General features: G+C 36.0%; 1 protein-coding gene across 1 annotated transcript in view; it reads right to left on the reverse strand.

The window, feature by feature from the left end:
- SYN2 (synapsin II) overlaps positions 1-24,405 on the reverse strand; it is a 176,291-nt gene extending 151,886 nt beyond the window's left edge. The window contains 1 exon segment of the mRNA XM_040569350.1: positions 23,848-24,405. Coding sequence (XP_040425284.1) covers positions 23,848-24,215 — 368 coding nt within the window. The 5' untranslated portion in view covers positions 24,216-24,405.
- Between the last annotated feature and the right edge of the window lie 1,014 nt (positions 24,406-25,419).

The following is a 25,419-nucleotide window of genomic DNA, read 5'->3' on the forward strand; positions in this document are numbered from 1 at the left end:
TATCATAAAAAATAAATCAAGAGCATATTGCAGGATTGGAGAACTACTTCCAGTCAGTTTGGAATATTAAGGTTCCCAGACAGTGTTCATATTTCTCTGCGAACTGAAATCTGATCAAGTTAAGATAACATACCATGCCAAATTAGACCTGATAAATCACAACACTTCAAGAAATGGACAACACTCCATGTATTTCCTGTAAAGGCAAATTACGGAAGTCTGGTTCTCATGAAATGTTTTGTATCACCAATCTTGCTCTTTTGTTATTTAGCATAGCAAGCTTTCAGAACTTATGCTATCTTATCAGCATTCTAGAAAAGAACACTTTGTGATAATTATTTATATGTTTTACAAAAAGCATATACATAAACTTTGCCAACATAAACGTATTGAAAGAGTGCGCTAGGGAAGAAAATACCTAAATAGAACACACAATTAGGCAATTATACTTAGGAAGCAAAATAAATGAATTGTTTATAAATAATGATAAATACATTATCAATCAAATATTGATTTTCATTAGAAGAACAAGCAGTAAAAAAAGGCAAGTACAGCCCTCCGGCACTGCAAGCAAAAATTTGCTGTCAAAAACCATCTTCTGAAAAAAAACAAGTAATGTAATAATATCCTGGCTAATGCAGAAACAAGCTAGTCTACTAGAGGCCAGGAAATAAAAGCAGTTATTTTTCTTTCTCAAACACTCATTTCAAAAGGTAACAGTTCATTATGATCTCATGGCTATTGCTAGTGTTTAGGGATGTGTTCCTACTACACAAGAAGCTGTATCATAGCTTGTTTCAAAGTGAATGTAATTATGCCTCCTTTCTTTCTTTGCACACCTGTTCTGGAATAACATTACTTTTACCAGAAGAAACTGTTTTCTAATTTTAGACTTAAAATCAAAACCATTAGGAGTATTTCTTTGTTTTACACTGTCTTCTACTTAATAATTTCCCCTACATATTTAGTAATCCTTTCTTTCACACATTCTAACACTGTAAAAAGCAACTTAGAATTAAGCATATCAGTAAAAGCAGACAATGTAAGTTTTCATCCAGACAGTAAGTCCTAAACAAACTGCCTACAAGGCTGGTGAGAGTCGTCTATGTGTTATGTAGGTCAACGCATGAAGCTTGCTTATTTTAGATAATCTTTACATTGGCTTTTATAGAGCCTGAAGGGAGTATGAGTTACTTAGACAAACCAAGACATAATCAGAGTTGAGGGAAGTATATACAGTGTGTATATATTGTCTTCAGAGTCTGAAGGAACACTTTCTACACTACGTTACATTATGAATAGAGAAAAAAAAAAAAAAAGGTTTATTCAGTCAAATTACCAGCATTTTAGTGCCTCTTGACAATGATTAGCATTTTAGAAACCTATCTTCAGTCAATTAAGGCATTGTCATGAAAGTTGTTTGTAAATGGTTTAAAAGATATCTATTTTCTGTAAATCTACCAGAACAAAAACATAACTGGAAGCTTTAATTTAAAAATAAAATTTGAGATGTATTTTGCAAACCATATTGTTAAAACAAATTTTTATCCATAGCTGAAAGACTGGAACAAAGTTATGAGATGAAAATTTAGTTTTCAGTCTGTTTTTGTGAAGTAGTAGTTTTCTAGGGGAAACAAGAAGTAACATCTCTCCAGCCTTATTTTAAAGTACAGGAAGAAACACTAGCCTCCCTACACAGAAGTGAGCTCCCCCAGTAAAAACAGTTTCAAGCTCTTCATAACACAACCTCAGCTAATCAGCTGGGATTACATTTGTACACACAAGCAAGCAATCCGTCTTTGGTATTTTGTGCTGATGACATTCTGTTTGTATGAGATAATCATGAAGATTTTCCCATTTCCCAATCATTTGAGTTGTCTAAATGGACAGAGCTAAAAAAACAAAAACAAAACTTAAAACTGAATTGTTTCTTTTAGTTCTGGTTTTCAATAAATTCTTGTCACAACCTTTCATTATTTAGTTATGTTTCTATTGTTTTCTATGTTTCTGTATTTAGTTATGTTTCTAATAATGATCTTACACATAACATACTCTATTTGAAGAAGCTTCCTGTATGCACACAGAAAGTAGTATTTTCTATTTATATAGATTATTTCTATCTTATTTATTTAAAGAGACTGAAGAGTCACTCAGAGTCACTGATACAGGTTACAGAAAACAGTAAGAACACTTTATACGTTGCTTATTCATTTATTCTTATAATTGCTGTTATATCTATATGTAAACTATTATACTTCCAGTATCTGTGAGATCATTTTCTCCTCCTTAAAAAAAAAAAAGAGAAAAACGTGCTGTTTGAAATGAATAGTTTTGAGCAGACTGATATAGGTATGCACAACATATTTGTTCTGAGAGAAAAAAAATGTTGCTTTACTACTTTCATTTTTCAATCCATGCAAAAATAATCACACTTCTTTCTATATTTCCTTTTCTTTACAATCGTGGCCCATACAGGATTCTAGCTTTCCTGTTTTTCAGAACCTTCCGAACAACAGTAGCCCCAAAAGAGCACAGCTCTATCTCAAATACAGCCCTATCTCACAGACACACACAAACACACAATCTTTTCAACTGAACAGTAGACATTAAATAACTAAAAAATAATAAAAAACAGCCTACCAAACAATAACAACAACAACAAACCACCTCACTTCCTGACAGATACTAAATTGTACTACTTGTAATTGCAGAGTTAAACAACAACAAAAAAGCATCACACCACTGAGAGCCCCATATCGAGTCATCAAATACTGGTTGAAGTCTTAGAGCCAAGGGGTGGGACACCTTTCCTAATGTAAATGGTACAAATGGTAGAAATGTCATTTTCCCCTAACATACAGAATCTGCAATGTTGAAAGATATGGTCTGTGGAGGTAGATAGCTTCTTTACAGGAACAGAAACAAATTAATCAAAACAGAACAAGTTTTCATAATTACTTGAGCTTTAATGAGATTTCCACCAGTACATCAGAATTTGTCTCATTTATAGACGAGTACTTCTGCCTAAAGATTTTGAGCATGCTCTTGAGGTCCATCTGGCACTGTTAGGTATATTTTACAATTACCCTGAAAGACTTAATTTGCAAAATGTCAATATCAATATAATACAAAATATCAGAAAGTCTAAATTTGTACACTTTACAGAAATTTCCAAATATTTTGCAAAATTCATGAACAAACTGAACCTAAAGAAAAGCTTACATCCTCAATATTTCCCAAAGTAATTGTCTAACTCTTCTGAAGCCCTATTAAAACTAAATAAAATTAAAAACAAACAAAAAAACAACACTTGTATCAATGCAAATAAGAGCAAAACAGATCAAATTGCCCATTTAAGGGGCAATTTAAAACATAAATAAAATGTTATGTCTTTTAAAGATATTCCATTTAGTGAAGGATTTAAGGGAAACCCATAATTCAATTAAATACTAGTATTAGCAATACTGTAAATTTTACTTTGGTAACAGAATTTTCTTTTGACATTAGAGATGCTACAGTGAGCAAAGGTCAATGGATAACTACTGAAAACGTGTATTTTTTCTTTTATTTAAGTTTAAAAATTCCATCAGTCACATCTCCCACACAGACATAAAGGATCATCCTCATGTCACCACCCCCAAAAAGAAGCCCGAAGAACAACAGTGAAGATTCTTCCATTTTTCAGTTAGTTTCTTATACTTTCTTCCTATAAAACACTTTAGTACAGGAATTATTTTTCAAAATTATGTTTGATGCAGATAAAATAGCCTGTAGCTTTAGACTGTGGTACAGAATATTTATACATATATATATATATATATTAAATATGAAGATAATTTTTCAAAATAAAATAAATTAGCTCAATTACATACTTTCAATACTAGAATAGACTTTGAAATACTGTTACAAGATGCAATCTAGTGGATACCACTTGATGCAAAGCTTCTCTCACTGCTCAGTTTGGAAAGCATAAAACCAAATCCTAAAATTTTAAATTTGCATTTGAAATGTAAAGTTCCATGAAAAATTTAACAGAAAACTCAGTTTATTCAGTAAGATAACCTTGCCAAAACAAAAACAAATTAAAAGGAATGGAAGCCACTCGGAAAAGTAAAAATCCATAGAATTACCAAATCTGAAGAAAATTCATAGAAAATCAAAATGTGAAACTACAAGTCATGCTACAAGACTCAATCAGTAAACAAATGGGAATTCCTCAATGCTTAATTATTCCCATAATTCACTGGAATTCAATGAAGTTTTAAGTGCTTTTTTTTAAAAAAAAAAAAAAAAAGGTGAAGTGAATGTAACCAAGTGGGGAATTTTTATAAAAGTAATATTTGATCAGGTATTAGACAACTTGTAAATCAAAAAGGTAGACTCTCAATGTAATCTACTAAGCGTGGATATAGCTTCAGGCAGAAGAATCGAGACAACTTGATCTATAGCTATCTAACATACTGCATAAATATAAAGCAGGACATTGGGACTTTGGCTGTACATCACTTTTTCAGAGTTTGTATTGATCCTTTCTAAAGTACATATTTGGTCAGTGGCACTTGATTTATGATTTTCTTCCACAACGGTCAGTTCTACCTGATAAAATATATTGAAAAAAAATACAAGATTGGCAAGTTTAGACTTGTATAGTAAAGCTGAAATACGTGTACGATGGTAATAGATCCCCCCAGAATACTCTGAATGGATGAGAATGAATGCATGAACACACATCCTCAGTGATTTCTAAACAGTTCTATAAGTCAGTAAATAATTTCAATTTTTGTCATCTTATCTATATATGGTACATGATATAATTTAGTTCTAAATTTTCAAAAAACATTAGGAAAGAAAACCATGAAACAATTCAACAAGAGCTAATAGGTGCCATACAATGTAATACAAGTAACACATTTTTCCTCTTCATTTCTTTTGGAATGACACAGCAATGCAGAATGTGGATAGTGGCTTCCAGAGAATATGTCTAGTCTTCCCAATAACACAAGCAATCCTGATCTTTCTAAATTCTCCACTTCCACCTGCTAAAGATTCTGACAGTCGTCCAATACCTTTGGCTTTTTAGAGAAAAATAGTTTCAGCAAAATGTCTAATAGCTTTTTAAGATATTGTAAGATGTATTTTAGCATGAAAAATTGTGTAATTTTTGTTCACTGATTTCTTCTGAATAGAAGAAAAATCTCTGCTGAAAAATACAGACACACTTCACCCTGGAAATATCATAAATTCCTCATGTTTACAGAGAATAGAGATATCCCAGTGTTCACATTTAAGATTTATCTTTTATTTGAACATTTTCCTACATTTCTGACTAAATCTGTTTTACTCAAGAAATGTGCTTTCTTTAAAACAACAAGTTTACATCTCTTGTATATATACAGAAGAGAATCTGCTATATACATCTTCCTAGTGTCATAAAGGAACTATTAATCTGCTGTATGGAACCAGAGAACATGCGTGGGTGTAAGAAAAATGTCTCTAGGCACTAACAGAAGGGAAGGCTACAGAGATTACTGCAGTGTAACCACCCACATACATTTTATCAGAAAAGAGCAGCAGCTGAGTCATGGTGCTGACTTCTGCCCAGAAGAGGGATTTTCTCTAAGCTGAGATACATTTCAGTCATGATTAATTTTCATATTCAGAGGACTGAATTTCCAGCATTTCAATGTCTACTCAAGGAATTAATAAAAACATATCCTTACTCCCATTTGAAGGGTTAGTGCTATGCTCCCTTTTTCCTCCCAATATCTAGTAAAAATTTCACTGAAATCTTAAGATGAAACAAAATACACTTTCATAAAAATTTGGTGGAAACTTCCAGGTGCATTAATTTCATACAAAAAATTATATATTTTTTTTTAAATATAAGCCATTTCTATCGTACTCAAGTTATTTTTTGATAAGGTACAAATATGCACAATATTATATGTATATATAAATAATGTATATTGCATATATTATAAAACATAATTATATATATGCGTATATATAATATTACATCACGGTCTTACGCAGTCCTAGAAATTCAGAAGACAGATTCAAACACCAAATTTCTTATGACATAATTGCTTGCAGTAGTGTCTACTTCAGAAACGTAGGAAATCTGTTCCATTTATTCGCTACAACTGAAAACTTTTAGTCTTTGCTGTCCATCAGCTGGCAGGAGGTCAATGTCACCTTTCCTGCAACCACTTTCAAATGACAAGGAAATTGAATGAAAAAACTCCAAAGGCAGGTTCAGAACGGCATGTATTATATCATCATTATCAAAGAAAAAGGGCAATATTATTTAAAGAAAAAAATCAAATTAGCAAAGTATACTCTGTTACCCAAAGACTCAATATTTCAAGACAGTCAGCATGTGGAATGCCAGACTGAAACCTCATTGCAAGTACTTAGCTGAAAATTCTATGTTAGTATTTACGAATTTAATTCTAAGTTTGCAAGACTCCCATAGGGATAAATATGCTTTACCACTCATTATAGAAATGTTTGAAAAGCAGTAAAGAAATAATGGTAAACAATAATTCAACGCAGAAACTGATTTTTTGGTTCATTTTAAATTCCTCTGTTTTGTATTGGGCCGCTTTATTCCACAAATACTTAATCTATGAAAAATAATCTACTAAAAATCAACCTAAGTACATAAACAGGAAGTTAAAGAAGCATTTAAAAAATACTCGCTACTTTATTTTCACAATGAAATATAAAACACGTATACCTCGTTCTTGAATTTAGACTGCAATTTCTTCACTTTCTTACATTTCTGGGTATTAGTGTGTTTTAAACTAGATTGCATTTTTTTCTACTTTATTAATATTACTGAGTGAAAGTTACCAGCCTTCTTTCCCTCAAACAAAGCTATTGTACAATAGACTATTATAAAAGACAGAGCCCTGGAACACACACACAGAGAAATAAAATGCCATTATGGCACAGGGAAGTACACACATGCTGGCTTTATATCTGGCCAGGCAACAACTGAGCAGAATTCAGCGCAGGTTTGCCAAAAGGACCCATCTTTACTGTGGTCTATGTTCCAGTTTCTAATTTCCAATCTTGGTAATTCACTATGGCTTTTATTTGCATTAGCAAAATTGAAACTAGCATACATATGTTTATCTGTACTATTATTCATTCTGTATGTACTTCTTGGGCAACATGGCTCAATGATGCAGGTAGCTCTGACTAGGATTTAAGTCCATATGCTTCATTTGATGAATTTTCTTGCCTTAGCAGGGTATTTCTTTACTACAAAATTTTAAAAATTCTGAAATTTCAGGGAGTTTTCTACATCTAATCACCACAAGCATTCCTGACTTGTAAGACAACAAAAAGGAGAATATGGGGTTACCTGCAGCTTCTGTAACTATTGGAAACACTACAGCTTCCTATTTTTCAGCCATTTCCCAGGCCAACGCCTGATCAATGGCAATAATTACCATATTTCTATTCTGCTCATCCTTGTAGTAGGGAAGCCTTATCTCAAAGCTGACAAATTCATCCTGCTCCTGAATTGTTATGTAATTTCTAACACAGTCTTACATACCAAACCCCAGTAACAAATGGTTAAAAAAAAAAAAAAAACCTACCATTTTTTCAAAGGTGAATATCTTGTTCAATACATTCTCCCCTGTCTGCCAGCAGAGCTTCTTCTCTAATTCGTGTTCTTAGTTGCAAAATATAATAAGCAACTTATACGAGTGTAATTACATCTTGCATACGATTCTGTCTTTAAACAAAATCAGGAGTCAGATGAAGAATTTGAGACAACTGATTTATGTTACTTCTTCATGAGTATCCTGCAGTACACTTTAAAAAGTTAGTACTTGCTTAATCTATGTAAAATGCTGAGATGCTAAAAATGTACAGACAAAAAGGGTATAAAATTTAAAAAGAGTTGATACAAAGTTCAAATACTCCTATGAAAATATGGTTCCAATATCCTTCAAACTGTATTTGTAAGTCAGTTGATCAGAATTTACAATGTTTGCTCCTACAGTAATTTCTCTACATTAGCAATTAGAGCACTAAAGGTCTACTTTATTACTGAAACTATAAGATGCTTCTTAGTACTTAATTTAGACTTTGCTTCATATGCAAATACTACACAAATAAAATTATTATTTTTTTAAACACTAAGAAGATCATAGGAAATCTAGCAAGTAATTGCAGCCTTACAGTGGGATTGGATACTGGGATAGAGGGAAACACAACTGTGAGTTAAAAATACATTCTTATGAATGAATATTCTAATGAACTAAAAGCTCTAGCACTTTTAACTTGCTTTGATAAAATTTCTTAAGCAAGGAAAAAGTAATTTCACACAAACAGCAAGCACTCTGCGTTATGACAACCTAAATGCAAGTGATATTGTAGTTTAAATATATGTCAAAAAAAATTATTCAGGTACTGAACTTATTTCAACATGTCAATAATGTACTGAGTACATCAACAGCCAGTTCTGAGAATTTTTAAATCAGTTATTACAACTGGACAAAGGATAATTAATTCTACTTCATTAAGCAAGTTAGCTATATGCCTTTTCAACAAGCTGAGTACATCTAATAACTAAGAGTTGATTGATCAAAACCAAACAAACACTTTATATAAGACTGGGAGTGGGGGAAGTAAAAATAAACCCTCAAGAAACGTGTAATGGGGCAAACTTTGCTTTGTCATAAATGCGCGTATCAAAATAAATGGGAGAACCAAAAGTAAGCAGAGGAAACAGCTTACAGCTGTTCAAACAGTGTTTAATTTCCATTTTATTTGATTTTTTTGGTCTAACCATCATATTTATAATGCTATTCATAATAGGCTTTTAGCAGAAAACAGAAATAAGAAAATATAATGACCATTATTCTAATAAAGAGAAATTCTGGCAAAGAAACCATCTATCAATGGCTAAGGAACAATCAGATTGGAAGTCTCCATCATTTGATGTACATATACACCAATATATATTTGATGCATATATGTTTTCCCTTTTTTTGTTACTACTATATATAGAGATGTACAACTTCTCGAAGAGAAAAAGGCACAAGTCAAACGTATATTTACCCCACCAAAATAATGGAGAGAGGAGTTCAAATATTTTTTTTTTTGAAAGCAATACCTACATTAGCTATATGGATGCTTTATTTAGGCATCAGAAAGGTACTTCTGAGAAAATATGTTTGAATAATGGCAAATATTTTATTTGTAGGTAGCTATTTTAAATGTACACTAAGAATTGTGTCACTGTATATTTTGACATGAAATATTCATATAGAAGTCTACACTAAACTTTCCACTAACTTCTAAATTTTCCACCTGAGAACTCCATAAAAAAAAAAAAAAAGTATATTGTTTTGCAAGGTAAGACACCACAGTTGATTGCTTGAATTGATTGATTAAATGTCAACATAATCATCTGAATGGAGCTCTCCTTAGCCACAGAGATATGCTGAACATGCAACACCACAATATCGACTTCTACAAATTTTGTCTATTAATTATTTATTTTTGCTTGAAAGAGATCTGAATTTATTTATATTTTTTGCACATTTACCTTTATCTCTTAAGCTAGAAATTTATAACAAGCATGTCATAAAATTTTCTTATTTTAAAAAAAAGACAAATTAAAGTCATGAGTAAGCTTTCCAGAAAAATCAACTAATCCCTAAGAAGTGCTTTGAAACAGAACCTTTGAGTAGTAGCAACTAGTAAAAATTTTATGACTAACCATACTATTTTTCCAAAAAGCCATTGTCATTGGTGACATTTGCAGATACTTAGCTGCTCACATGGAAAAATTACAAGAACAAATAAACATAGGATTTGTTATGACATTCCATACCTAATTAGTAATTTATACTTTTCATTGTCAGTTGCAAGCCTCCACGGTAATTTCATGCTAAATGTTCCATTTAGCTTTCAACTCAAAGGTCAAATAAGAACTGGTTAATAAAAAAAGACAACAACATGAAAAATACAGGTACCTTGAGTTTTCCTCTTCACCCTTTCTAAACAATTTCAGTAGTGCTCAAGTGAAACCAAAGCAAACTCTAACATATTATTAAATAAAATATTCAGCTTTTAAATAGTTCTAGAAGTTTGCAGTAATTTTTCTCAACATAGTTAAGCTAACCAACTGCACACTGACCTCAAAATATAGTTAGCATTATTAATGGAGACAGCTGACAAAGAGGATTGTAAAAGACAGCAACTGTGCATCACTAACTTGGTTTAATTTGAGTGTGAATGGAAAAAAAAAAAAAAAGGAAAGAAAAACACTATTCCATTTGAGTAGAATAAAAGGATCTATATGGGCTGGTCCTGTGTACTGGTGCTTTTTTTTTTTTTTTTTTTTTGGAAAGTATATGGATGATGAATGCATTTTTATAATTTTAACCATCTGATCCAAGCTCTTTCTAATCATTTTTCCCATTTACATACTTGAACTGCTACTAGTTTCACATGCATGGATATTTACCCTGAGTTTTCAGGGTACATTTCAGACAAATCAAAAGACCTTGTCCTTGAAATGAAGAACATTTTTATGCCTTGGACAGCTCTTTCAGGAAAAATATCCCTGATTTACTGCAGAAAGAGACATACATATGTACACATGTTTACATGGGTGCACATTAAGCCCTCTCTTCATGGTACATAAAATGAAATCCACTTTATAGCTAACTTCATTATCTGTTACAATACACTATCTAAATGCAGATGCAGCAGAGATGTTAACTTTAATCAGTTAGGCATTAAAACAAACTGGCTTTGCTGATTAACATCTTTTACTTTGATGTATCTATTGCACATAATCCTATTTTCCACCATGAAAGTTACTTGCTAAAGTTCTCAAACTGAAAATTTTCTCTTCTAGGAGTAAGGTGTCTAGAGCTTAAGAATTTCCAAATCATTTATCAACAAACTATTTGAAAAAACAGATTAATTCAAGAAATACAAAAAATATGCATTCTATTATAATACTTTGTCAAACTAGAGAGCTTTGAAGGATCTTATTAATAAATCAAAAATTCTGCAGTGCACATATTTTAACATGTGGTAAGCATACTGACTCTTTTAAAGATCTCTTTCGCTTACTCAAATTTTCCTTTTTGCTTCTATTATTATTATTTTTTAAATAATTTTCTGTGGCCATCAAACATTCTAATACTGCCAGTTATATTAATAGGATGATGACAGTATCTAATTCACTGACTGTCCAAGCTCCAGATTTAAAAGCCAACAGTCTTATCAATGACACAGCATGAAAAGTTAGTTAATGCTTACTTGTTTTGATAATATGATAAAATTCCATATAAAGATTCCACTATTTATGTATTTGCAAAAGTGCTACAATGACATACCTAAAACAAACAAACAACAAAAAAACACCAACGCAGATCTTTTCTATACCACTGACCAGGGTTCAAGTATTGGTTGTCAATTTAACATCTAGACAAACTGCTAAACAAGGTGACAGTGTTAGTTCCTGAGAGGTGGCTCTACATTTATTACTATCTGCAATAAGATCACTTATCTACCACTTTATGACTCCACATGCATGGACATACATATTTACATAACATTGTATGCAAATAAATACACTTATTAATTATAAAAATAATTTTGTGTTTAAAAAAATTGGATACTGCAGATGACCTAATATATGATGTTAGATTATCTCAGCTATTCTGAACAAAAACCCTAGCAATAAGAACATGACAAATACACTAAAACTGAGATTCTTAGACTTATTTCAAGTCTTTTATCAAAGAATTAGGGGAAAAAAAAGGCCAGTCAAAGCAATGTAAAATTTTACTTAACACTTATAAACACTGTTGCCTGAGATAGGAGGTCTAGGTGCAAACAATCCTGGTAACTTATTTGAAAAGTTATGATTGTGTCTTTTAGAATTATTGTTCTGTCCTTTGAAAATATTTTCTCAGTACAAATTAGGTTCACTTCCCTTCATATTTCATTTCAAAATTAAGAAACGGTAAAGGAGCATTTAAATGAAGTGATGTGTTTTAAATTTCACACTAGTGTTTGTGAAGCAGCTACACACACGAAGTCTTCATACCATCTTGACTGACAGACAGCAGTTTGCCATATGTTTTTTTTCAAAGGCTGAAACCAATACTGGAATTCTACTCCACAGAAAACATCCTAAGTGTATTGTTCTAAATCATCCAAATGAGAAATGCCTAACAAAAGCTCTAGAATAAGCCTACATTATCCTGATTATCAACCCACCTCAAAGATGGCATACCAGAAAACAGAGATTACAACATAAAATTACACACTGCCTGCATTTCAGAATAACAGTCTCTAATGTGTTTATTCTATATCATCAGCTTTCCAGAGTACTGTAATTGAAATGTATGGGCACTACGACCAAGGGACTTGGACAATTCAGCTTCAAAATCAATCACACAGGAATATCCCATTTTGCTCTGTAGTTCCATTTTACTCTGAAAGCTACTTGGTACCTGATACGTATTCAATACGCCACCTAACTAACAGCCAAGGATTTGGAGACTTCAAATGTATACTTTTTAATGGGTCTTGCTACTCTGAAGAAAAAAACAAAAACAAGCAAACAAACAACAACAACAAAAAAATCAACCACCTTCATAAGTTGCCTAACTTTCTGGAAAGGACTTCTAAAAAAAAAAAAAAGCCTAGACAAGCACCATAGGACTTATGTTGAAAAAGACTGTTGTAAGATCCTCACCAATCCAAGAAGAACAGACCTGCAGCCTGTCTTTTTTCCTACCTACCCATTTCAAGAACAAAGATCAACCTAGTGGAATTTATTTTAACAAAAATAATGTAAATCTTAATATACATTAGTTATACTTAATATTAGTCTTGCTCTAAACTTCTCTAAAATATTACTACTGCCAAGAATACTAATCTGACCCTCTCGTACGTTGAACTGTTGGTAGCTTATACTTGGACTTATCTTCCTTAGTAGGGAAACAAGCCAGCATGGAAATTCTAGAATAGGGGTCAGCTGAAAGAATTTAAGTAGAGTGTAACCTCACACAAAATAGTGAACCTCTAAATCTCATGCTTTCTATCATTACAACCCATAGAAGAGATTTTGCAGGTAAACTTTCCAACCAGTGGCATAACGGAAGAGCCTCCATTTATTCCAGTGCACCCCAATAGTACCAGAATGACAGAATTATGACCACAGAAGTACTATCTACTAGTGAAAATTCTTTTTTTTTTTTTTTTTAAGTGTGCATACCTATCTATACACATATCTATTTGTGCACACACACAAACACACACTTCATAATGCTAACACAATACTATTTAAGCAATTTTGATGACTTATAATCACCTTAACTGAAAGCCATAACACAGAAAGAATGACAGGGGCACTTCTTGGACCAGAGAACCACTGTATTTTCAGATGTGCAAGGAAAGAGCATCTCAACTTGCACTCCATTCTGAAACACCTACTCAGAAAGTTACCTGGATACAAATACTTTGATTCCTGGACACATCTACACACAAGTGTAACTTGGATTTTATTACTAGCTGTGCCACAAGTTTTCCTCGTGTCTTTTCTGCACTCACACTCTCAGCAAAAACTAAACTAATTATCTGCAGCAGTTTTCCAAGAAGCAGCACACATTGCTGATATTTACTTAATGATTGTTTATATTCAATTTGAAATTACATAAAAGCATGCTCCCCTATTCTAATCATGCCAATTTAACAAATAAACAAGAGCTGCATACAAAATGAGACAAATTGGCTTAACTCAGAAATCCAGAAGCCTAAAGGTTAGTCTAGTAATAAAGATTTATCAGTAGCCTGTCAGAAATGAGTGTCCCACTCTGAAAACAAAGCATAAATCAGCTATGACTACTGCCATGCCTAATAAAATAAAACCAAGTCTCTCCTTAGCCTTTACTGTGTCCTTGTTCTGTTGCTGTTCAGAGCATGTTGATTCGCTTTTTAAAAATGCATTACACAACATTTTGTTACTACAGTTCTTAATGGATGTAATGAGTTTTCTTCACTACGAGCAGTGGAAACAACTTCCTATTACAGTTTTAAGTACTCATTAGGAAACTGTACCTATTTTAAAGAAAAAAAATCATATCTGTTCACTGTCAGATACCCTAGTGCTTGCTTACTTACATTCGCTCCGTTTCTGTAAAGGCAAGATCTTAAAACTTGTTTTTAAGGACCAGAATCTGTAAATTGGCATACTTAATTTAAAAATCTATTATTTTATTTCAAATCATTGCATGTGGATCCTTTAGAACAAAATTAAGCTATTTAAAAGACTTCACCTGAGGTACAGATTAAAATATTTTTAAAATTATTTTCATCACCTGATAAAAATTCAAAGAAGTGTGTGCACTTTCAAACTATTTTTTTGTTTGTTTGTTTTGTTTTGATTGCCTTGAGTTAACCCCTTGTTTTGATTGCCTTGAGTTAACCCCTTAGCAATCAATCCAGTTGGGATATAAGATCATAGATCTAATGGTAACTCATGCAGCATCAAAATGGAACAGTCATTTCATAAACGAATTTTAATAGTTAGACCATCTTCTTCCTTCCCTTAGAACAGATACGTAACACAAAAAAAAAAAGATTTCCAGACACATAACATAGGAGGGAGGTGAGGAGTGCAATGCACAAACATAAACCATGCCTTTCAAAACACTGAGTCAATTATAAGACTTAAATATGACTGGTAAGAAAAACAAAAATGAGAAAACACGAATGCAAGAGTCTACATTCTTGAGATTTCAGAGAAGAAATGGGACCCATTGAACTTGCCAGTGTGTTCCTGCAACTAGAAGGAGAACATAAAAATCCTTTTCCTTCCAGGACAGAATCTCTTCACACCTCAAAAAACAAGTCATGTTCTGAGGATCGATAGTGGGGGGGTTGGTGCTCTGCAGGGACTGCACCCAAACTGTCTTTTGTTGCAACTTCTGGCACCAGCCTGGCTGATGGTGGCACACAACATTTTTATTCTTCCTATCTATTTCATTAGGGGTGAAAAAAAGGGGTGATCACGCTTCATTAGACACCAAGCATCCCACAGTATTTGTTTGTTTTACGAAAACAGGGAAAGTATGCTAACACCTCTGTCTGCACAAGCTGGGACTAAGTCCTAATGTCCACAGAGGGAAGAAAGAGCTTGAATTCTGCCAATCTCATAGTAGCAGGAGAATGCAGTAATTCACAAAAAAAAAAAAAAAAAAAAAAAAAAAAAGGCTGAGTCCAAATGCACGTGTTCAGAGGTGAAAATAGTAAAGAGAACATCGTTCTCACTCATTCCCAGCTGCACCTTAAGCAACTTAAGTGACACCCCATGCATCATCTTCTTCAGTCACGGGCACACTGGAAGAAAGATGAAGACAACTGCAGCATGCGCAGGGGGGGGGAAGTAACAGTCTTCAAAAATGGAAGTTCCATCTTCTTCAGCACTATCCACTGGATCCTTCCATAAACTGAATCCCACTTCTGCCAATGTTTTTAATTCAAGAAGGAGTAGAGTAAGCAGGTGTCCTCTGATAGTCTTGATCAGCTAACCCGCCCTGCCAGCCCCCTCGCTGACAGGCAGCCGCAATCACAACACAAGCCCTAGATACCTCACGTTATTGCCTGACACTGCTCAAACCAAAATACCCAGCCTTAGGTACAGCTTGAGGCCCAATCCTGTTCTGCTTCACAGACGTTGTTCTGCCCTGAAAATCAGCACCCTCTTCCAAGATCCTCCTGAGCACATTAAAGAGACCCCCCCAGAGCAATATTAAAAGGAACTGCTGCAAGTTCCACTGCCGCAAAATTACCAAAAGTGTTCAAAGGAGCTAGCAGTAGCAGATTTGTAAAAGCAGTACCTCATTACGAAAAGCAACAAGTTAGCAAATCTAATACTCCTATCTTTACGAAACATGTTCTAGCAGCAGCAGAATCAGATGAAAAAGGTCCCAGGTTGGTCTGCAGGAAAACCAGAAAGAGCCACTTTAGATTTATAAGACTGCATCTTCTGAATTATCACTCATATAGCTTTTGCTTGCAAATATATGAACACCAGTTTGACATTAGTCAACAATTTTTTGTTAGGAATCAGAGTATTCATCAACATATTGTGAATATATCTGTGTCAGCCAGGCAGGGACACACTTATGGTGAAAGTTGGTATTGTAAAATAGATAAAAGAAAACAGTCTTTCCATTTTTTGCAAAATCTCAAATTAGTCTACAGTTCATGTTATCATGAATACCCATCCTCCCTCTGCTCCAGCTGGCTGTCTAGAAGTGCACTGCTTTCTTCTGAGAAGTCAGTTTGACTCAGTGCAAATAAAGCTGCTTAATTAGCAAATGAAGCAGTGCTATCAAGCAAATATTTTACATTCTAGACCATGCTATAACGTTGACCTCCTGCTTATGACATTTGTAAAGTCATATCACCTTCTTGCACATTCTTTTCACTCTACAAGGTAAGTAGCCTCTCATCTTTGGGAGCAATATCATTATTTCAGGTAATATTTACTTCATAATTTATTACCTCTCCTTTTGAAATCTACAATATGGTTCTCCTTGCCATTTTACTCTTTTCAGTTCTTTACAACTACTTTACCTACTTGTATTTACCCTTTCATCCAGCAGTTTTCATCCAGCCAAGTCTAGAAAACTTCTTCAGAGGTTCTGTAGCCAAATACAACCTTCTATATTTGTAGTTTTCCCTCTTCAGGCACAACTTCATACTCAAACACAACTTTTCACTAAAGTCTTACCTTTTTTTTTTTTTAATTCAGGTTGAGGTGTATCTTATCTACAAACATAAACATCTAAATCACCCACTTCAATTATACTAAAAACCCATTTATTTAGTTTAGAGCATTCACAGTGGGCAGGCTGGCTGAAGAACTAAAGTTAAAAAACTTTAGGAGGAGGGCCACGAAGATGATCAGAGTAACTGATCTGTTAGTAACTGTCTCATTGTACTATTAAGAACTGAGTACTAAAAATGCAGACACTGAAGTAATTATATGAAGGATACATTGATAATGAGAATATTTAGCATCAATCTTTTGCAGAAACATGATTTCAACAAAACTGTGTACAGTCATGGTGTCCTACATTGTTTACAGAATAGAGAATAATATCTGTTTAAAACAGAAACAGCTCAAAATATACTGAGTCCTCTAGACACACTTCACTTTTCAAGAGGATCAGTAAGAAGCCTAATAATATTTTTGAATAACTTTTGTTTCATGCTGTTCCTATTTCAATAACTGATCTTTATTTGCCAGTGGCAAATTTTAAAGTTCTGAATCATAGCAGAATTTATTATTTGACTTAAGTGTAAAGTCCTAAAAGCTATATCTCCCACTTCAGTCTTGTAACTTTGAATTATACCTACCTGAAAACTATTACTTACTTACTTGCCGGTTTTTCCATTTCTTTTCCATTAACAGAAACTTTAGAAAGAAACATCAGCAAATAGATTTCTTTTGAAAATCACTTATGGAGCTAAACATGTTATTGTAGGTTTCATTAAGCTTCAGAAATGTTTGGTGGTCTCTTTAGAGACTAAAAATAGGTTCACTAAGATTCTGAGCACATAGGGAGAAAAATGTCCAAATTTCTAGTCAGCATCTTATGCACATTAAGAAATAACATTACAACATTAAAGAGCTTGTTTAGATGGAGAAACACACATTTTGGAGGACAAAAGCATTTCCCAGTAAGAGCTTTTTTTTTTTTTTTTTGGGTCTTTTTTAAATATCTTGTCAAAAAGGCAATCTCCATCATGTACTGTGTTTTACTATTTATACTAAAGCAAAGCATCCAAGTGTTACACATGACAGAACTGTAGATAAACTGAAAACCCTCTGGAATCTTTTCTTACATTATCTTCAAATACTAGTACACACATTGTCTGGTGGAGAATGGTATCAGTGGCCATTTCAGAGTACAGAGCTGAAATACAACTTGCATGAGATTGTTGTATACTACAAATTCAGATTTGTTAACATATTACATGATGTACTTCAGTTAGTGCAGGTGCATGTCCTTGTTCTCAAGTTCTTTCCCAGCACACATTTTATATATATATATTGGGGGGGGGTTGGGGAGGACAAAGAACAATTAACAATGCTCATTGGGCTATACTTTCACCCCCTCAGTAAAAACAAACACACATTCAGTTGCTCATATCTAATGAGGAGAGAGAGTTCAAAATAAAATTTTCTGAAACAACTCAAGTCATATAATCTGTGTGCCCATCTGTCCTCCCAGCCAGCAGAGAGATGTGCTGCTTGTGCTCACAGCAACCCTTGCTTATGCCTCCATCTTTTTGTTATTAATGACGCTATTTTGACTGCAAAATGCAGAGCCTTAACATAGAGTTGAAAACTTCAGTATGTGGTGGGAAGTAGTACTGGTCTTATTACCTGGTTGTAAGAAGCTGCCTAAGCACATACTGACTTCACATAAAATCTGGTTGCCATCCCCTTTTTAGAGGAAAGGAATTTAGTCCAAAGGCCATAACTGTAATTAGACTGCAACATGGCCAACTTTTTAAGATTCAGATGAAACCTCCTCACAAAGATCACTTCAAAACATGAAGTCATATGAAGCAACAATTAAAGAGGAAAAAAAGGTAAAATCTTTATCAATGCTGCTAAATTTCAGGGGATTAAGGAACCTGTTTCCTCCTTGCAAGACAGTTAGAGCGTTACGCCAAAGCAAAGTTGCTTTTCCTTTAGTATTAAGACTTTCTTGTTGCAAAAAGCACAGCAGTTCTTAATTAATATTTGAAAGTAATAAAAGTAACTTATTCTATTGTCTTTCTTCCTATATAAAATACATATACTGGTAAGATTACCTTCACTGTATAATCATTGCCTGAAGGCACATATCTATGTTTAGCGATTCTTAAGACCTCACACCTTTCTAAAAATCAGTCTCCCTATACCTCTGCAACACAGTAGTCCCTTCCTTGGCCAGCTTTCAAAAGCTTCTCACCTTCAGCCCCTAGATGAGTGCTAAGAGACCCTCCCTCTGTGCAATCGCTACTGCTTACACAGCTTGTCCATGTCCTGAGCTTTCCTCCCCACTTCATATGGTATCTTTATATGTTATACGAGTAGCACTGTGCTTTGCAATGCCAGAAGGCTAGCAAGAACATTATCCTTCTACAGAGTATCATCCTGCTGCTACCCAGAAGATAACCGAGACCTCCAGCATATCAGTTGCCCTCATTGCTAAAATCTAAGTGACACCTTCCCAAACTAGAAAACTTGCTAACAGAAGACTTGCACTGAATGCAAGAAATAGTGCGGTTACTAAATCAACATGTTACTATCAAATAAAATGAATTCTAATTCTAGTTCAACTTCATTCAGGAAATACTCAGAACCTAATTGGATATGCACAATTGAACCAACCCTACAGGAATAAAATTAAAAAAAAAAAAAAAAAAAAAGAGGAATAAAACTTCATTGTAGTATGCAAGTTATTTGGCAGTTACCCTTACATACAAAAACTCTGTACATATATTTAAGTGCATCTATTTTCCTCCTTCTAGTTGCCTGGACAAATAGGAAAAACAAACAAAAACCTCATTCTACTCACTTGAGTAAATTTTTGTATCATAAACAAGTGTCTTTCTGCACTAAGACAATGCTTTCATACTAAAAACATTATGATGAACAATGTTTGCCCATAAATAATTCAATAGTTTTAAAATAGAAAGCTTTCTGTTCACACAGGATTTGTACCAGCCATTTGGAAATGATCTTCTGGGCCTATCAAAAGATAAGTAACTACGAAAGCAGTAAACATTACAGGAAATGCACAATTATCAGGGGTGGTAGTACTGATACTTCCAATGAGATTTGTGCTTAAAAAAATTGGAACAATTTTTTTTCCATCTGATTCTTTTTATAGTTTCGTCGTTAACGGTCAATGAGTCTTACATTTAATCTTTAAAGCATGAGACCAACCAACCAGTACTTTCTTTTCAATATTGAAACAGCTTTCTAAATATTATACATACACTTTCAATAAGGACAATAATCTATGCGCACATTTTGGCACCTCACCACTGATGTACACCCGCTAATCAATTGCTTGTACAGCACTAAATATTCAGTACATTTTGTATACAGAACAAAATGGTTATCTTCTGAGGAAATTATACACATTTTTAAACAAATTTAGCTAGCTGGGAGTTTGGGGCACTTAGTGCACACCAACAGCTAGGAAAGGAGAATTAAAAGAACAGGTTAAGCAAAATATTGAAGTTTTGTTTCAGCTCTGTCACTAGGCTCTTGGACGACCTTGAGCAAATGATTTTACTTCTCAGTTTCTTCCATTTGTAAAAATATCAACACAAATACCTAAACCTATAAAATGATCAGGTTGAAGTCTATTATATAAAATCATTATTAAACATAAAATTGGTTCTTGAAGCTTTCCCCTCCTCGAGAGATCCATTAAGTGCCTTTGAATCACACATTTTTTCCACCAAAATGACTTACTTCTACATTTTAATTACTTTGCAAGGTTCTCAACTAGATGTAGTAACTCAGGAATGGGTTCTGGACATCAATGAAGGTATTAAAAATGTCTGTTCAATACACAGCTGCAGATGAAAAGAACGTGACATTAAAACGCATAAGAACGGGCCAGAAAATAAGATGAGCTTTTCTAATGCATTTATATGAATGAATAGTACTGTTTCATTTGAAGGAGCGTTGGCATTACAAGTCACCCCTTCTTCATGGTGATAGTCTAGAATGAGAGAAAACTTCAGAGATAATTGATGGAAATGATTGTTATTTTCTTTCACCTTTGGACCAAAGGATCATTTATTGTAGAAGGGGACTAGAAGAAAGTATTCCATGAGAACCAGAACCAATGAACATAGCTTGTCTTGGATTTGTCTCTGGTAGTTGACTGAAAGCTTTAGCCTGTTTTCGTTTTTTCCCCTTCACTTGTCATTGAGGCAGGCGTAGTGGTACTAAAAGATACAAAGACTTTTTGCTTATTTTGCAGTGCTGTCTTTATTAGAAGTCCTTAAAGGTCTCTCTCATCTATGTAGCCGCAAGTTTCCGAAGAATCTGTAAGAAAATAAGCTTTTTTCACAGCTCTCATATGCCGTTGATTGAGTACCACTGGAGAAAGGAGAATGGTTTGACAGGATGACTGCATTTGCTCTCTTTCCTTAAAGAGTAAGACAATCCAGCATGGTAAAAACATGCAAATTAGTACATATAAGTTTCCAATTTTCCCCCTATCCAATACCATAAAAGTAAAGAAACTGAAAAAGGAGAATTTCAAAACCTGTGAAAGGACAAACTTGTTAAGACAAGAAAATTATAAAAGAAGTCACCTAGATCAAGATTAAAAAAATGCAAGCAACAACCAGACACTTATTTATTTGTAAAATATCCCGTATGCATCCATTAGCAACAACAACAATGTTAGAAAGGTTATTAAAACTCAGACCTCAAGCATGAGTCTCTAACAGAAATTAAAATATATTAGAAGCAAAATGCACTTTTGATGCTAGAAGTAAGAGGTAATATCCTTTGCTCACAAAAGAAGGTGCTTAATACATCCTCTGGAGCTTGCTGAAAAGAGGATACTGAATTAGTAGGATTTCATTACGATCCAGATTGAAATTCACTTCTTTCTATCTAAACTGCAACCCAAAGGCAATTGTCCAAAAGGACATTTTGAATTGAAGACAAACACAACGCAGCTCAAAACTCTCACCATACAATCCTCATCTCAGGATTAATGCAAAGCAGCTGCAGTCGTTTCTCATGAATCTACCTTAACTCAAGAGTACTTGGTAATTTTTGTTGTTGTTGTTGTTATTGATGGGATTTTTTCACTGTATCATATGACAGCAGCTCTCTATACCTCATCTTGCTAAACCGTACGTCAATGCATCATGCCAGGCAGGGTAGCTGGTGTGATAGCCATCTGATCATTGTAGTTTATCTATTGCCAGTTCCAATCTTTCAATATTTTTTTTTCAAATTGTCACTAATAATCACATTCCAAGCCTGCTCATAAATATGATATAGTCAAAATCTATTGCAGTTAAGTACACGTCAATCTGGATGTCCATAATTCCAAAGGTATTGAATAAACTTTTCTGCATATATTTCCAGAGTACATACATTTATATTACAACACTGATTTTAAAATCCTCAATTAAAAAGTGATTAGCTTTTTGGAGGGGAAAGAGCCAGTACCAGCACAATAACAATAAACTGTTCTTTCTAGAACTACTACATATCCACATCACATACTAAGAAAAGGGAAAAAAATAAAAAAGAAAAAGCAGGGACGAGGAGTAACCTTGTGTACACTTGTGAACGCATCTAGTCTCCTTCCTGAAATGCAGTTGGTGACATTCACAAAACAGACCTTTGAAAGCATTGCTATTGCTGATAAATAGCGTTCATATCAGATGCATTTATGAGGTACGTAAAACATGCCATGATTATATACACAGGCTGGCTTCAGTACTTATAGGAAGATGTTACCAGAAACAGACGTTACAAACATACACAGTTATTTAATTTACCAAGCAAAAACATTTTCACTGTAGAATATTAAATAAATAGATGTATCTGCAAGGCAGTGAGCAGTGTCCATGGATGCATCTCCATGACGTAGGCACAGAGGCTTTCTTTAGTCTGGCAGATACAACAACCTTGTATGTTTTTTTTTTTCTCCAAAAACAAACAAACAAATGAAAACCCCCAAACAAACAAGAAACATAACAGGTAACATTGTTAACAATTACATTTGCTATAGATAACATCATTTTTATTAGGCTTTAATTTCTGTTTCAAGTATTTTATTGAAGTGCCATTTTAAAGCAAATTGTATCAAATCAGAGATGTTTAAGTCCGCCTAGACAGTAAGGTTACAAATTTGAGAAGCTGACAATAAAATCAGAGACCCACAATCCATTACTGATGATGTCAGTGCTGTAACAACATACTTGTTTTACTCAGTATTATTTTTAGGCACCTTTAAGACACTATATACTGTAATTGGCAACACCGAACAAGATGATTCACAGCTTGATGTGTAAATACAGATTAATAAGATAGTGAATGATTGCTAAACGTGCATCCTTCCTATAACCACAACATTCAGGGATGTCATACGTGACAAATGGGTCTGAAAAAGCTATAGCCTCTCTTTCTGGTAGCACTCAGGCACGGGAAGAGATGAGTTGACATACAAGTTCTGGTTTTGTAAATAACGTACCGTGTGATTATAGTGGAAGCAAAACACCCCCCCCCCCAAACTAAACCCGCGGAGTTAATTAACCCAGCCGCGTACATTCACAGGCTGAGGCAAGGCTGAGGGCTCGTCGTCAGTCTCCTGAAGGACCTTCACCCCAACACGCATTTTAGGAGCTGCAACAGAAGCAGTGCGCTGTACACGAAAACAAGCCCGCTCATCAACATGAATTACCACACGCAACGCCAGCACCGCACGCAGTTCCTGACAGAAACCCCTGCCTGAGAGACTCCGACCCCCCCCTCCGCTGCTTACACGAGCTGTTTATCTCGCTAGACAGCGCAGGACGTGCTTTTGCAGCGCGGTAAACACGTTTTATTGAGGGTGCTGTCGGAGAAGGAGCGGCTCGCCTTCATGCTCGGGCGCCCCGGGCTGCTGCGGGTTCCGCACCGCACCGCACCTGCCGCCCCCCGGGGGTCCCGCAGCCCCCGCGGATGGGGAAGGGGCGACGCCGGGCTCTGAGGGGCAGGGACCGCAGCGCGAGGCCGGGCGGGGAGGGGGCACCTACCAGTCCGTGTGCGGCTCGTCGATAACCAGCAGCAGCTTGAACTTTCTGCCGGCGGCCGAGGAGCCGCCGGAGGACGGATCCACCAGACCGGCCGAGGCCGCCGTCTGCTTCACGGCGTTGGAGAGCGAGCTGAAGAAGCTGCTGCCCGCCGACTGCTGCGGCGGCGGCTGCTGCTGCTGGGGGGGCGCCGACTGCGGCGGCTGCCGGCGCTCCGCGGCCGGGGAGCCCGAGGCAGGGGCCGAGGAGGCCGAGGGAGGCGGCGGCGGCGGCTGCTGCGGCTCGGGCCGCTGCAGGTCGGTCATGTAGCCATTAGGCAGGTTGGCGATGAAGCTGCTGTCCGAGAGCCTGCGCCGCAGAAAGTTCATCATCTGGCCGGGCGAGAGAGAGGGCGACGCTGCGACGAGGAGCTGGAGGGAGCGAGGGCAGGCGGGCTGGGAGCCGGGCGGGCGGGCGCCGCGCCGGGGCCGTGCGATCCGCAGCCGGGCTCCGTCGCAGCCTCACTGCCGGCCGGGGCGGGGGCGGCGCTGCCTCGAGTCCCTTCCCTTCCCTCACCACAGCGCCGCGGCCAAGGGCTGCGGCGGCTCGCGCGCGCCCGCCGCTCCCGCCCGCCTCCAGGCGGCAGCCGTGAGAGGAGCGGGGCCGCGCGCCCGCCTCAGCGCCGGGCCCCGCACGCAGCAGCGGGCGGTGCGAGCGGGCGCCGCGGCACAGCGGCTGCGGGCGGTTTGCGCTGCCGGGAAGCGGGAGCGGGAAAAAAGGGCAAGGCCGGGCGCTGCAGCGGCTCCCGTCACGTTTCCAAAACGTTCCGTCCCCGGGAGCAGCCGCCGCAGCCCTGGGCTGTGCTCTTCGCCTCCTCCACGCCAGGCCTCGTGATAATACTTGGAGGAAAAAAGTTTAACGAAGCAGAAGCAGTGTGTGTTATAAGGCAATATTGCATTGTCAAGGAGAAGGGCGTGCATGGTCACAGCTTGAAGGTGCAGGCTTGGCCTTGAGTACTTTTAAGTCTATTTCACCTCAGTCATGCATTTAAACAGAAAAGCCTGACAGACATGCTCAGTGTAACCTACACCTTTATCCCAGATACATAATTGGAAAATATTTTGCAATTGATCTTTACGTGCCCTACTGAATGTAACAGGTGCTCCAGCGTTATACACAGCAAATTCATGCAGCAAAGGTCTTTTCGGGTCAGAAATTTGATAAAGCTTTCTTGATAACACTTTCACAGTTTAAAGTTTATGCGTTCAAAGGTATAACAGCCTGGGATTCTTTAAAGAATTGTTGAATTTAGGAATGTTGATGTATAATAATACAGTATCAAGGCTATTAAAAATAATTACCTTTTAAACACCACAGAAACTGGGGGAGAAAGTGGAGGGATTCATACCGCTGAGCCACAACACAGGCCACAGGTAGGTACAGCTTTTAAGGGCACAAAAGTTTAAACAAGTGGAACAAGCTGAGGCTACGGCTGTAGTTTGAGTGCTCCTGACATTTCCCTCAGCTGTGGCTTGTGCTTCTAAAGCAGTCATGGAGCTATTCCTGTACCTAAAGCCATGGACAGCTAGTGTGATC

This window comes from Cygnus olor, chromosome 10 (genome assembly GCF_009769625.2).
Source record: "Cygnus olor isolate bCygOlo1 chromosome 10, bCygOlo1.pri.v2, whole genome shotgun sequence".
In the NCBI taxonomy this organism is placed as follows: domain Eukaryota; kingdom Metazoa; phylum Chordata; class Aves; order Anseriformes; family Anatidae; genus Cygnus; species Cygnus olor.